Source organism: Monodon monoceros, unplaced genomic scaffold (genome assembly GCF_005190385.1).
Source record: "Monodon monoceros isolate NGI ecotype Baffin Bay Population unplaced genomic scaffold, NGI_Narwhal_1 Super_Scaffold_8, whole genome shotgun sequence".
NCBI lineage: Eukaryota > Metazoa > Chordata > Mammalia > Artiodactyla > Monodontidae > Monodon > Monodon monoceros.
This window is the reverse complement of record NW_021703785.1, coordinates 50,568,137-50,583,324: the sequence shown is the minus strand read 5'-3', so window position 1 is coordinate 50,583,324 and position 15,188 is coordinate 50,568,137. Positions and strand designations below refer to the sequence as shown.

At 41.9% G+C, this 15,188-nt stretch overlaps 1 protein-coding gene across 2 annotated transcripts in view; it reads left to right on the top strand.

Annotated features, from left to right (window-relative positions):
- The window catches only part of VWA8 (von Willebrand factor A domain containing 8), a 358,944-nt gene extending 345,343 nt beyond the window's left edge, over nt 1-13,601 (top strand). The window contains exons 43-45 of one of the 2 annotated variants that reach the window (XM_029210522.1): nt 8,782-8,880; nt 9,676-9,864; nt 12,004-13,601. In XM_029210522.1, coding sequence (XP_029066355.1) covers nt 8,782-8,880; nt 9,676-9,864; nt 12,004-12,150 — 435 coding nt within the window. In that variant the 3' untranslated portion in view covers nt 12,151-13,601. Of the gene's footprint in view, nt 1-8,781; nt 8,881-9,675; nt 9,915-12,003 lie in introns of both variants that reach the window. The other variant, XM_029210521.1, reaches the window with a different exon arrangement.
- Nucleotides 13,602-15,188: the final 1,587 nt, after the last annotated feature.

Below are 15,188 nucleotides of genomic sequence, written 5' to 3'. Positions count from 1 at the left end.
TAGCCACTCCGCGGCATGTGGGATCTTCCCAGACCGGGGCACGAACCCGTGTCCACTGCATCGGCAGGCGGACTCTCAACCACTGCACCACCAGGGAAGCCCAATTTTCTCATTTTTGAAGGAAGCATAAGGGCAACAAATAACTAATGAAAGCACGTCATTTACTCAGCAAATATAAAATGAGGCATGAGCAAATGACAATTTTAGGAGCTCCCAGTGAAAAATGTATATTCCATAGCCCAGGATGGCATCACATGTGCTGTCACATGTTAGGAATTCAGCAGTGTATGCTGAGACTCCCCACTCCCCAGTTCCAGAAGTTCTTCATGTGGTCTTCCTGTAGTTATCCCTCCATTGTAAAGCTGTCTAGTCTGTATTTGCTTTGAAGCATTCAGAAGCCAGTGGCCTGGCCTGCAGATCTGGACTCTTCCCCCACAGCCTCTCTCTTGGCATCTGCTTTGCATTCTCTTTGGCTTGGGCTCAGCTCCTGGGCTCTGGGTCATTAGAGTCCAAGTCCAGGAGGCTCATTTGGAGTCAGCCTCCACTTTTATTCCACCTTAGCATGACCCATGAGCAAGAATGACTGAGAAGGAAAGGACCCTTGAGCGAGAATGACTGAGAAGGAAAGGTAATTCAATGGCAGAACACATTTCAAAGGCATCTGGAGTTTTTTAAGTTTTTCATAATTGTTCTACCCACTGAATTCAGTTATTCTGAAGAACAGCATTTACAGTAGGCTTAAGACAGGAGCAACATTATTTGCTAATAATCAGCATACAGTCCTCTAACCTTATGAGCTGCAGAACTTTTGATGGTCACATAGCACTTAAACGCTGGTATGAAAAGTGGAATGGTAACGGTTACGGGAACCATGTCATTTAAGTCAGGAAGCATTTTTTTCCTTTACCTTCATTCCAGTTTGTTCCTCTTGATGTCTCCAAGCCCCTGGAAATGTTTTCACTGTAACCTTAAAGTAGACCTCTTTTGCAAAAGCTCTTAATGCCTTATTTATTTTTTCTTCAAAGTATTTAATAACTTTGAACACCAAGAGTTAGGTGTTTCTTCACTGATCACTCAAATAGTGACACTGGAAAATAGATTTATTGAGTTATTGAGAAGTCGGACTTTGAAAAACAACTTCAAATGTATTGTTTCTCTGGAGACATATAAACCACTTCTAAGGTCCTGGTTTCCTAACAGAATTTTTTTTTTCTTTTTTCTCGGCTGTGTGGCTTGCGGGATCTTAGTTCCCCTACCAGGGATTGAACCCCGGCCCTCGGCAGTGAACGCGCCAAATCCTAACCACTGGACCGCCAGGGCATTCCCCCTAAAAGAGTAAAAGGATCCCTTGAAGGATGTTGGAGGGCAGAGGTGTGTGGGCAGCACTTTTTACCCCTTCCCCCTACACCCCCAATTCAACCAAAATAATTCCACTTATATTGATATTGCATGACATTTCACAATCTGGACTTTTGTGCAATATTTCATTTGGAGAAAGAGTTCCACTGCTTAAAAAATTTTCAGAGTTAGAAAACTGCTATTCTAGGACCAATACTGGATTGTTATTTCTTACAGACTCTGGGGGCTTTCTTTCTGGAAAAGCCTTCATCAATCCTCACTTAGATTTGAATGATTCACTCCCTTGACAGAAGAAAACAAGGCACAGGTGTTCTTACAATTAAGTGAAGCAGACTTTTTCGTTCCATTTCTTGGATGTGCCTGTTGAATTTTCATAGAGCCTTGGGAGCAGAAATGATCTTGGAAATTATTTTCACCAACCTGTTTGTTTTAAGATGAGGAAATCAAGATGCAGATCCCAAGGTCACACAGCTAAACTGTAAACAGCCAGGATGTCTGACTCCCACCTCAGGGCCTTCCCTTTGTTCACGTTTTATCCCTTGTTCTTGCAGCCATCTTATTTCTGCCCAATCAGTATATTTACAAAGCTGTAATTTAGGAGTAAATAGACCATTTACATAAAGTATTCTGTCTTCTCCTCCCCTTAGCACTCCATCATCCAAAAGAGGTATACTAGACATACTTTTCTCAAAGATATCTTGGTCGGAAAGATGTGGAAAGATGTGACTCACAAACCAGCACCGCTGGGAAAGATTCCTTCTATCAAAAATGTAGTTCAGCGTCTGTAGTTCACCTTTCCCCAATGTCTCAGGCATGTTTCAAATGTTTAGAAACGGAAATCATTTTATCAGGCTCAGGCTTTGAATAAATTTTTTAATTTATTTTTTTTTTGGCCGTGCCGCACGGCTTGTGAGATCTTGGTTCCCCGACCAGGGATTGAACCCAGGCCCATGGCAGTGAAAGCTCTGAGTCCCAACCACTGGACCACCAGGGAATTCCCTGAATAAATTCTTATTGCTGCTTGAAGGTAGGACCAAAGAAGGGTGTACAGACTTCTCTGAATCCATTCAAAGTTCAACACGAGTTCAGAATTGACTCAGTTGTAGATATGGAAGTATTGGCCAATCCAGCTATTCAAAAAGCCTAAACAGAGATTGGGAGAGGGCGGAGGGGCAGGGGAGTAGTTAGGGAATGGTTATTTCTCTATAGTAAAAGCATTGGACTTCGAGTCAGAGCACCTGGGTTTGAATTCCACCTCTGCCAGCACTAGATCTCTGACCTTAAGAAAGTCTGTTAATCTCCGAGCATCGATTTTTTTATTTGGGAAATGATGTTAATAACACCCACCCCAAAGGTGTGGAGAGCATCGGAACAAAATGAGATATACAGAAGCACTTTGTAAACCATAAAGGATGGTACGAATGTTGACATTATACTCATTAAATGTATAGTCCTATCCTTTCAATGACCCCGTGAGGTTAGGTGAAACAGAGATTATCCCTACTTGTCACAGAGGTTAAGTGATTTACAAGCATACAATGTTAGAGGTCATCTAAACCAGCATTATTTATAAGGTAGAAACAAGATTTGGAGGGGTTAGGTGACTTGCCTGAGGTCGAAACCTTGTTAAAGTCAGAGCTAAGTCTAGAATCTTTGACCTTCAGAACATTGTTCTCTTTACATTAACTTCCATAAGAAGAAAGGTTAGCTAACGAGTACTGTAGATTATTGACTATACCCTAGAGTTCTGTTAGCACATCTCTTGACCTTTTAAATTATATTTATCTTCTAATCCTTTGCTGCCGGCTGTCAGCAGTGCCACCTAAGAATGGTGGGTTTGTATGTCTAGAAGGAGATTCGAATTTCGCACATCATCAGGCTTCCGAGATAGCCTCAAAGGATTCTCTTACCTACTTAAAATATAGATAAGTAATCAAACATAACTTCTCCTAAAGTTAGCAAATGATTATCCTTCCCAGTAAAAATTTAAACACAAATCTTATTCATAAAAATGCTAGTAGTTCTTTGTTTGAAGCAAAGTTTTCTTTGCCATCTAAGTATTATAAATCATCCTAATCTGAGGATAAATCTTTGTGTCTTGCACTGAAACTCAGCATTTGTTTTCATTTTTCATACCTTTCTCTAAACAAATGAGATCTTCAAAAGAAATATATAGCAAAAGGGCATTTAAACAAGTTTCTAAATCAAAAAAAGTACTAAAATTGTTCCTCTCTAGTTGAGGCTTTTCTTTACTGCTGTGGTTTAATGTTTATGCTGGATGTTAAATACAAGACTCCACGGAGATTTAAGGGATGCTCTGAAAAGTGCAGAAATCATGATCGTAAAAATTTTGAGCTACCCAGAAAAAGTTATGATCTAAATGTTAGGTGGTTGATAACAACAGTAATGTTCTTGTTTAGTGACTCCTATGATTCCTGCCTGGAAGCAAGCTTGAGACCCTATCAGGTCTGATTTGACAGTGGTCACGGCAGAAGCAGACTGGGTGAATGGCAGAAGCAGGAGTTAGAAATACTAACTACTAATAAGTATAGTTCATATACTTTTTCCTTTAACCCAGGCAATTTTGAGGATTAGCTCTCTGTAAAACGTGTTGGGATCCTTGGAGAGCAGATACTAGATAATTATGACATAGAAGGATTGTTTTTCATGGAAGCTTAAAATGATCTACAGTAACACCAGGGAGTGCTCCACATTTGGATGTACTTTGAATTCTTCTCAAGCAGTTTATTTACTTTGGGCACAGACGAATCCCTAAGCCCATCTGGAAGATGAGAACCAGAGCCTGCAAACCATTTTATAAGCCCCATCCTGTCCTTTAGGTGTGTCTTCTCAGCCTTTGCAATACTAAGGAGGCCCAGACAAAGGCAGATCCTTCTGCAAATTGCACTTTCCTTACTGCAAATAAAGGAAGGAAAAAAAGGAGGGAAAGAAAATGAAGGAAGAAAGGAGGGAGGAAGAAAGGAAGGTCTGCAGCTCACCTATCTCATTTGCCTGAAAAAGTATAGGATGCTTTTTTTCTCCTGGGCAGATAATTAAATGGTAGATGATAGATCAATCAACTAGTAGATGGATTTGTGACTAAAATATTTCTGGATTGTTCAATCGGTCTGTTTTTGATAAAGAGCATCCAACAATTCATTTGACTGCTATTTGTTTGATAATTAACTAGCAACATTTTTCCTTGCAGTAACCAGTTATGTCAACCCTGTAAGCAGACCACATGGTCAAATCTTTATTTATATAGTGTCACCCATGGTCATCGGGTTAGTAAGAACTTTAACCATCAGTTAAAGGGAAAGAAAAAGTCTAATATATATATATATGTATATATATTTCAAGGAACTGATCTAACCCCCTTACGTGTAAGATTCCCGTTTAACAGATTACTTCACCAGCCCCCTAATGAGAGCAGCCTGCCCGGCACCTTCTCAGGAGAATTATTCTTGGCTTAAAACGTTCCTGCCGTGACTATTGTCAGATCAGTCTGGACAGGGCCTGGCACATGTTTCCGTGGAGGAATCGTGCAGGTTTTCTCCACATCCGTGCCAATCCTCGCACTGAGCCCGTGGTGACCTTGATCGGGCATATACTGAAGCCAGCACTCCCCTACAGTAATCCATCGTCCAGAGCTGTGCCGCCTTTAGGTTTCAAGTTTTGCTACCTTTTCACTACGTGGACAGCAAACTATACATAGAGTTTCTTTTCGTATATGGAATTTGTTACATCCCTGGAAAGCGTTTACTGCCGAGCTTTTCTAATGTATTGGTAAATTTCCCTCACAATTCTTTTGTATCATCCTTTGTATTTTTTTAAAAAAACACTCTAAAACCAGGCATAGAATAATGTCCCTGGCTCCTGCCCAAGGCCCCTCTCTGGCTCTTCTCTGGCCATGCCCCTACCATCGGGGGAGGAATCTATGGGGCCAAAGGGACAAGCCCACTTAGAGCTTTTTCTCTAGATCATGCTTCCAGTTCCTGGGATCCCCAGCTATCCTGCTCGGGTGACCCCAAGTCTGCTCGTTGGGCCTCTTTGTTAGGTCCATCTTTCTGGGGCAGACTGGCCAATTGTGTGAGCACCCAGAGCTGAGGATGACTGAAGGTTGTGATGGCATGTGGACGTGAGGACTGGGTGTCCACACACGTGCATGTGAGGCACCTCGTGGTGGGGGACAGAGCCAGCTACAGAAAGAGAAGGGCATGGGCTGCAAGCCAGGGGCCAGGACTACCCACACAGCCATGTTCTAGCACAGAGCTTCGAGAATCCACGTATTCAAAATTTGACCCTGGCTCTCCAAGTCATTATAATGTATGTTTATCAAAGTTGGAGGACAGAACGTATTTTATTTAACAATTTGTAGCCTGATTTATAGCTTTCAAGTATTTAGACATGCTATACGGGCCTTCATTTGTCCACTTACCTCTTCAATTATACACTTGTCTCTGTCCACTCTCATTCTCTCTGCCTTCCTTTTAGTCTCAGAAAAAGGAGTGTCCTCCCTCCCGCTCCAAACTTGACCCTCTGACTGTGACCCTGATCTCCTTCCCCACTGCCTCCGCTCTGCTGCCTTTAAAACGCAGACACCTCTCCCACAATACCCATCTAGCTGCTGTTCTATTTCTCTTTCTTATACCACAAACCTTTCACTGAAATTATCCCCACAAAGGTCACCATGGATTCTGATGCCCAGAAGTCATCAGTCACCACTCTCCTTGATGGTTATGGTTAGTGTAAGTCAGCACGGTTGCACAGCTGCTTCCGAAACACTACACACTGATTTCCAGGGCCATCCCGGTTACCCGCATCTGCCATTGCCCTTCTTCACTCTGCCCTGTGTCTTTCTTCCACCCCAACAAGGATACTCCCCAAGGCTCAGTTGAGGGGGTGCTTTGCTCTTCTCTCTCTATGCATTTCCCCTTGACAGCTGCACCTCTCCCTCCTAGGGATGACAGCCAAGTTTCAGACGACAAGAAATAAGTTTCTTCTCTGGTATCTCCCTGAACGCACGATACCAGCGTGTCTAGAATGGAACTCATCTTCCCCAAGTAACCCAACTGCCTTCTCACTTCTTACTTTTACATAAAAATTATTTCAGCAGAAATTTTTCTACTTTTCATTTTTCATACAACGGTTTCAGTTATGTTATGGGTTGGTTTTTTTTTTTTCCAGCTAGCTTGGGCTAACCACCATTTATCACATGAGTGCTGGGAGAAAAAAAATGCATTCCAGCTTCCAAAGAGCTTATTTGTAAAAGAATGTAGCCCACATGGGAAAGGAAAGCTTCTTAATGCCCCAACTTGATTGCAAACTCTCTCAAAATATTTCAGCAATTAACAGACCAGGCCCACTCATAGATACTAAAATGCGTTAAGATGAATAAGATACAGCCTTGCCTTCAAAAACCTCACCAGTTAAAAAAGAATAGACATGAAAAGGAATCATTGCATTGCCCTCAACACCTTAAGTAGTGTTTTGCACATGGTAGGTGTTCAAAAGACAGCTGTTTATTGATGGTCAGATGGTGAATAGACAGTAGTAATTCTTAAGCATTTTGACCCATAACACTCCAAGTAATCCCTAAAATATTTTGCCCCAGACCCATACCCAGAATTTTCTTTGCAGATCCCCCAGTTGCTCAAATACCCTAAGGTCTATTCCAGTCTTTATATCAGCATCACAAAAATTCTTAGAGGGAGGGCTTCCCTGGTGGAGCAGTGGTTGAGAGTCCACCTGCCGATGCAGGGGACACGGGTTCGTGCCCGGTCCGGGAAGATCCCACATGCCGCGGAGCGGCTGGGCCCGTGAGCCATGGCCGCTGAGCCTGCGCGTTCGGAGCCTGTGCTCCGCAGCGGAAGAGGCCACAACAGTGAGAGGCCCGCGTACCGCAAAAAAAAAAAAAAAAAAAAAAATTCTTAGAGGGAGATGGGAGGAGAAAAGGGAATTTGGGGGCAAACCCCATGATTGGAGAGAATCACCTTGCCCCAGTTATAGTTGCCTCAGATCCCAAATTTCTTTCCAGATTCTATAAAAATGCTGCACCTTTCTCTCAGCTCCAGCCTTTTCTCAACAGACAGGACTTTCTCTTGTGTATTGTGAGAGAGGGAATTTAAAAGGTATTTCCTAAACTGAAAAATCTGTGTCATGCACTATTAAGTAGAAAAGCAAATTATAAAATCACATGGTCAACATTATCCATTAGTTAAAAATAATGTTGATTCAGACAAGCATGTGTGTGAATGTGCAACCCCTTACACGTATATTGAAAGGAAATTCAAGCTTAAGAACTTATACAAGGAAACATTAACAGAGGTTATCTTTGAGTAATGGGATCATGGATAATTTTTACTTTCTTTTGTTGTGTTTTTCTATAATTTCTGCAGTGAATGTTTCACTTTTGTGTTCAGGAGAAAAGTATGTGTATTAGTTTTCTATTGCTGTGTAACATATTACCATAAACATAGCTTCTTAAAGCAATACCTGCTTATTAAGTCATAGTTCTGTAGTTCAGAAGTCCGGCCAGGCTCAGCTGAGTTCTCTGCTTAGGGTCTCATAAGGCTAAAATCAGGATGTCAGCCAGGCTGGGCTCCCACCTGAAGGCTCTGGGGAGGAATCTGCTTCCAAGCCCATTCAGATTGTTGGCAGAATTTGGTTCTTTGCAGTTGTAGAACTGAGGTCCCTGTTTCTGTACTGGCCCTCAGGCAGGGTTGTTCCTAGATGTGATGCTTGGGGTCTTGCTCTGTGGTCCCCACCACCTCAGCCACAGATAACTCCCACATGTCAAATCCCCCACACACTTCAAATCTCCCTGTCTTTCCCTCCTACTAATAGCCAGAAAAAACCCTTACTTTTTAAGGGCTCATGTGATTAAATTAGGCGTACCCAGATAACCTGTTCTGATCAACTCAGAGCCAACTGATGAGCAACCTTAATCACATCCACAGAATGTTACATAACATAATCATGAGTGATATCATATTCACAGGTCCTGCCCACACTTAAGGGGAGAGGATTGTATAGGCTGTGTATACCAGGGGGCAGGAATCTTGGAGACCACCTTAGAATTCTGCATACTACTCTGTGTGTGTGTGTGTGTGTGTGTGTGTGTAATTTTTTTTAACTCTCCCCTAAAAGTTAAGAATGGAATTCTTGGTAGCCCCTGTAGCCCTCATCATACTTTCTACCTCCTGCTGGAAAGCAGAGATCACACAAGGACTGACCAGAAGTGAAGGGGCCTGGAATTGTTTTGCCTTGTTGATAAACACACATCCATCTCTCTGCTTTTCTCCATGGCCATATGTTGAGCAATTCTGGGCAATAACAAACCGAGGAGTTGGAGGCTTATAGGTCTAATGACAGCTCTTTAGTGGACAGAGGCTTCTAACTCTCTGATTCTCTTGCCTATAGTATGACATCGCTGGACACTCTGGAGATGGCTACAACATTGCTCTAGTTCCAATTAACAAAATCCCCAAGGACGATAAGCAAAGACTAGAAATTCTCAGGGTAAGTATATTCAGTTACCTCTATATCATGAAAACTTGCACCAGATTCAGTAAAGTATCTTCTGGTCACTGAAAAGATTCACTGAAGAAGCAGCAGTTACAGGAAAGAAGAAGACTTTCTGTTTCACAAACATTTAAGCGTTAAACTGAGAAAGCACTGATCGTGCCTAAATTCCTTTTTTACACCATACAAAACTTAAACTTTGTTCCCTGCATATTTTTAGGGTACTCAGGATTGTATTGGGATTCTATTCAGCCCCCTATATTTCAGAAGGAAAAGAATGACTCCTTCTAGAGTACTCTCTAACCCAAATTTTATGTATTTCTTAGTATTTTCTAACAATAAATTCAGTTTCACATACTTAGATATACAATAGAAACACGCTCACCGTGATTCTCAAGTAAATTTCCTCCCTTGCTATTGATGTAAGTACAGTGTTTAGTGTTGTAACTTTGTTTATTGGAAACTCAACCCATTCCTTATTTTTCTTCTGTGTCATCTCCATTCTCCAGTGTGATACCAAGTTTCATATTTTCTTACATTTTCTCACTTTAAATGGCAGCTTGAGCCTTAAAAATCAGTGCCAAATGGGATAGTTTTGGGACATTTCCTGTTTTTAATGCAAGTCTTAAGCACATTCAAATATCACTGTGTATTGCTCTCACAGTAAGGTGCGAGTTAATAGAACTCGCTCAGAGCATGTGTGCTTTCGCATTGTCAGCAGAAAAGTCATCACGTTTGTTAAAAAAAGGAGCTTCTCATTCATGGCCTTTGTACGATGTCTCTTCCCCCCAGACGATGCACGCCCACGCTCAGTTCTGCATGAGCGGGGACCACACATTAGAGGGGACAGAACACGCCATCAAGGAAATCGTCAAAGAAGAAGCTGACGAGTACTTTGTCATTGTCTTAAGTGATGCCAACCTGTCACGCTATGGAATACATCCTGCCAAGTTTGCCCAGATCCTGACAAGCGACCCTCAAGTAAATGCTTTTGCCATTTTTATTGGATCTTTAGGGGATCAAGCAGCCAGGTAAGTGTCATCCCAGGATGCAGCAGGGGGCAGGGATGGAGATACTTGAGTACCTGACACATGCCATTTCATGGGCTTCCCATCGTGAGGGGCAGTGGCGGGGGAGGATGGGAATGGAGGAGAAACAGAAACCAGAGTTGCTGCCCTCGAGCAGCTGAGGGTCTAGGTGAGGGGATGGGACGTTCTAGCTTATATTTGGATGAGCAATAATACTTTAAGTTATTTATCTCTCAGTTTACATTTAAACTAACCAACAATAAAATAAATAGCAAATTGATTTGTCCACCAGTAAATTAAACAGTACTTTATTACATTTTGCCTTTTACATCAAGGTGCTAAGCTCAGTTCTATTCAGTTCATGCTCAAATCATATTCAAAATAGCAAACATCTACTATTTTCCTAGCATCAGAGATTGGGTGTCTGCGTCTCTACATTGTATGTAGACAGACACACACATATATGTAAATAATATATGTATTATTAAAATAATAATAATACATAATATGTGTGTCTACATATGTATTATTAAAATAATAATATGTGTGTCTACATATTTATAGACATAGATAGATCATCTTCTTTCTTATATTTCTCCTTCATGTATGTCTGTAATTATAGTAAGATGCTGCACTGAATATGCAGAAATTTATGGTCAGATAATAAATACCATTGTGGATAGTCTGAAAGGAGAGATCTGGAAACACTTTTATTTCTTAAACACACTAACATTTATCTTCTTGAATTATAAACAGGAAGACTCATGGTTTTTCTCTGCTTAAAGTACTTGTGAGAAGCAGAAAACACAATTGAAAGTATATCTCCTCAAAAAAAAAAAATCCAGCCTCCACACAAAAGGCCACATACCCTTTTGTTACTCCACCTCTTTTACCTGTCATCCCCTGTGGTACAGAGTCCTACAGACTAGGAGATGTTTTAGGGTCCAAAGTACTGACATATTTTTCTCTTCCCTTCGCCTTGCTGCAGGATTGCAGAGTACGGCTAAGAACAGACTTAATATCACGTAACTACAGTCACTTTATTACAACTGAATTTGCATTTTTTCTCAGTTGTATGTGTTAGCCTCTTCAAGGACTTCCGTGTCCTCAAACGTAAACCATGCCTTTCCACTCAGGTTGTCTTCAGGACCAGCCCAGGATGAATCAAACGGCAAGCTCAACAAATATTGGTTGAGCTGAAAGAGCTATTTTGTCTTTCTAGTGAACAGATCCTGTTTGAATACTTAAGAAAGCACAATAATACCCTTGTGGTTTCCTAGGGAAATGATCCAACATCCACTGGCAAAAGATATGTTGCAGAATTAGCTGGTCTACTGGGCATGCCAAATGTATGATACTACACAGGATGGTGGACTTTTATTAAATGTCATTCCAAAGCCAAACTTTGTTGGCACAGTGAAAGGAGGCGTTCTTTTGGGTGGAACTGTGTCTTGTACTTATATTGCCTCCAAAAATGTCCCTTTGTTCCAAATGATAAATTGGCATTTTAAAAAATTATCATAAGCCTGTATAACCTCAGTGTCATCAAAACAGCAATTGCATAAGTCAGATTACATTTCACATTGTATGATGTGGGGCAAAAAAGAGAGAGAGAGAGAACGTGTGAGAGAGAGGAAGAGAGAAAGAACCACTTGGGGTTTGGCTGGGCAACGTTTTTCAAGACCTGTTTTCTAAGGCAGGAAAAGCAGTTAGAAGTACAGGGTGAGGCCAACACGTTCAGTGGATCCAGGTGAGCTAGTCCCAGATTGGTCCCTAGGGCTCCGTTCTGTCCAGGGAACATAAAAATACCAGGAAACTACAGTAATAAAAGGGAGAGAATTTTTTCTTTGCAAATTCGCTGATTTTGTCACTGAAAAGACCTTTCTTTCGGTTCAGTGCTTTCAGTGTGCCTCCCCCTGTAGCTGTTGTTGCCTAGTGACAGCGGGTCCCACCGCAGGCAGGGGCAAGGTATTAAAAAGTGAAAACTTCCCTTCCTAAGAAACCATTCGGATGCTGAGGTTTGCAGGGGCAGGAGGTGGAAGGGGAGCCCTGATTTGCAATGGTAATTTTCTTTCCCCATCCATCCTGACAGGCTTCAGAGAACTCTACCAGCTGGCCGGTCTTTCGTTGCCATGGATACCAAGGACATCCCTCAGATTTTACAACAGATTTTCACCTCCACCATGCTGTCCAGTGTTTAAGAAGTGCCCTTTATCATCCCGATGACCCTGGGATTTGAAATAAGCTAGGAAGAAAGAGTATTCTGAAGAAAAGAAGAGGTCTATAAAGTGCCCCTGAGTGATGACTGGATAATTCTGGCATTCCCGGGCTTTCCTGCGCTTGCTAAGTAATCAGAGTTCAGCGAAGCAACCAGAGCGAGGCCTGTGCATGGAAATCTACAACCATTGATGGGTTTACAAATCATTAGAGGAAGCGAGTTGACCTGCATTATACAAAAGGTCAGGGTTAAGGGAAGGTGGTTTGAGAACTATGGTGCGTGGTCTATTTCCAAAAACCTGACGGAAAGAGTACCTTGCTTTTGCCTTAACACAGCACCTGGTCACCTAGGATAACAAAAGTGACCCCAGCAAACTAAGCCTTTGATGCCACATTCTGACACTGGAATACAAGTCTGTGCAAACTCACCCAACCAGCTCCTCTTCAATAATTATTTTTATTTTCTCCTCCACTCTGTATTGCCCAACAAACAATGACTTTACAGTATTTAACCCACTGAAAAGTCCTTTCAACGGCAATATTCTATAAAAGGTTGGGTTTTCTCAATAATTTCATTTTCTTAGCCAAAACCAAAAGGAATCAAAAGATCCTTGGATTGCTTCCTTTCCCACGTGACTTTTAAAAGGCTTTTTAAATAATAAGGAGCAAATGTCCTATTCTCCGTGCTGCTGGGATTGGAGGGATGTCTTGCCTTGAGTTTCCTGTTTCTTCTCCTTCTTTAATGCTCCTCAGAAGTTTCACACTCCTCCGTTTTGGTGTCCAAAATGTAATGCTCAAAATAACAAATGCTTATGTTTTTACATAAAGCAAAGTGAAAACAAGGCAGTATGTTTGAACTGAATGGTAATGAGATTTCTTTAGCTATAAATATATATATATATATTTAAGCCTCATTCTTTTTTTTATTCCCATTCTCTCTTGGGCTGACCTTTACTTATCAATAGACTCAATGTCAGTTTTTTTTTTTTAATCAAATGCTCCAGCAGAAGTCAGTCTCTTTCCAACCATATAATAAAAGTTTCTCTTCACCTTTGATGGTAAAGTCCGAAATGCTAGGGGCACCATTGTGTCTGTGCTTTCATAAGACAAGTTGGAAAAATTAGTCTTGTTAATAATGGTAAGTTATTCACCCATACATAGTGGGAATTGTACGATTCATTTTACTTTCATTATAGGAAAGAAAAATAGATGACACGCATTTGTTTCACCAATCCATCTCCCTACCAAAGAAATAAAAGCAATCAGATTTCCAGTGCAGTATTGCCCAGCAAGTTTGCGTGGCTTGTCTTGTTTCTCTAGACAGACGCTTGCTTTGTGTACTGAATCATCCAATGATGCAAACAATTTCAATCCAAGAAGTATCTTTAAAAATGCAATTGCAGGGCTTCCCTGGTGGCGCAGTGGTTAAGAATCCGCCTGCCAACGCAGGAATCCGCCTGCCAACGCAGGGGACATGGGTTCGAGCCCTGTTCCGGGAAGATCCCACATGCCGCGGAGCAACTAAGCCCGTGCGCCACAGCTACTGAGCCTGCGCTCTAGAGCCTGCGAGCCACACCTACTGAAGCCCACGCGCCTAGAGCCTGTGCTCTGCAACAAGAGAAGCCACCGCAATGAGAAGCCCCTGCACCGCAGCGAAGAGTAGCGCCCGCTCGCCCCAACTAGAGAAAGCCCATGCGCAGCAACAAAGACCCAGCTCAGCCAAAAAGAAATAAAATAAAAATTAATTTTAAAAAAATGCAGTTGCATTAATAACAACAATAATGATAAGAACGGCAGCTAGCATTTACTAATTACTGTGTACCAGGTATGCTAAGTGATTTCATACATTATTCCATTCAATCCTCACAACAGTGCACTTAAAATAGGGGTTTTTTTTAACATCTTTATTGGAGTATAATTGCTTTACAATGGTGTGTTAGTTTCTGCTTTATAACAAAGTGAATCAGTTATACATATACCTATGTTTTAACCTCATTTACAGATAAGGAAAGTGAGGCTCAGAGAACTTAAATCACTTTCCCAAGATTCCCATTTCTAGACTATTGACTACTCATTGTACTATTAACATCCTCATTTTACAAAGAGGGAAACTGAGGCTTAGGGAATTTCAAGAAAATAGGGGAAGGGGCAGAGCTGTGACCCTGGACTGTCCCCTCTCATGCTTTATTCTTGCAAACCTAGGTGTCGAGCTTTTGGTGCCTTTTTCTCCTTTCTCCCAGTGCAGTTTCTCTTCTTGCAAAACGACCACATTTCCTAGAGCTCCCTCTCCGCGGTACTCAGAATCTATCTGCACAATTTGAGCACTTAGAGGAGGGAGTGGGGACCAAGGACATGGGACACTGCTGGAGGGACACTTCCAACTGCTCCTTCTTGGGCCCACAGCGAATTGAGGAAGTGTCCATCCAAGGGGCAGCTTAACCCCTAGGGGTGCCCCTTTGCTAGAGGGTCACAGCCCCTGAAAGCCTTTGGAAGTTGAATCCAAGAGTGATTGACGGAACAGCCTTTTAATGAATCCTCCCTATGGGTAACTACCTGAGTAAGCAGAAGGCTTTTTTTTTTTTTTATAACATGGAAAGAATGTTCTCAAGTAATTTAATTTCCCTTTCCCCGCCGGCCAGACATCCTTTGCAAAAGTTATTTTTTAAAAATATGTAACTCCTGGCTTTTCTGATTTGTAAGAGGGAAGGATGATGGGGGAGGGGAGTAGAGAGTGAGAAAATGAAGGGCTTCTTTTCACTTCTTGCAATATCTAAGAAGTTGTGCCTTTATTATTAAATGCACTTAATTATAGGCCACTCCAAGCTATTCCCAGGCCCTTCTTAGGGCCAGGACGTTATAATAAACGCATTGTGTGCCTCAGGGGGCGGTTCCAGAGAAAGGCAGCTAAATCCGTCCTCAGGGAGCCCGTGTGATGCTGAGAGGGTTCATTGTGATCCCCAGCAGCCAGGAGGAATGAATGCCATGAATCGTCTCAGTAGAGGATGCATTTTCCCCCTGGAGTTCTTTGTGTGCTCCAGCAAAATGACCTCATCACATACA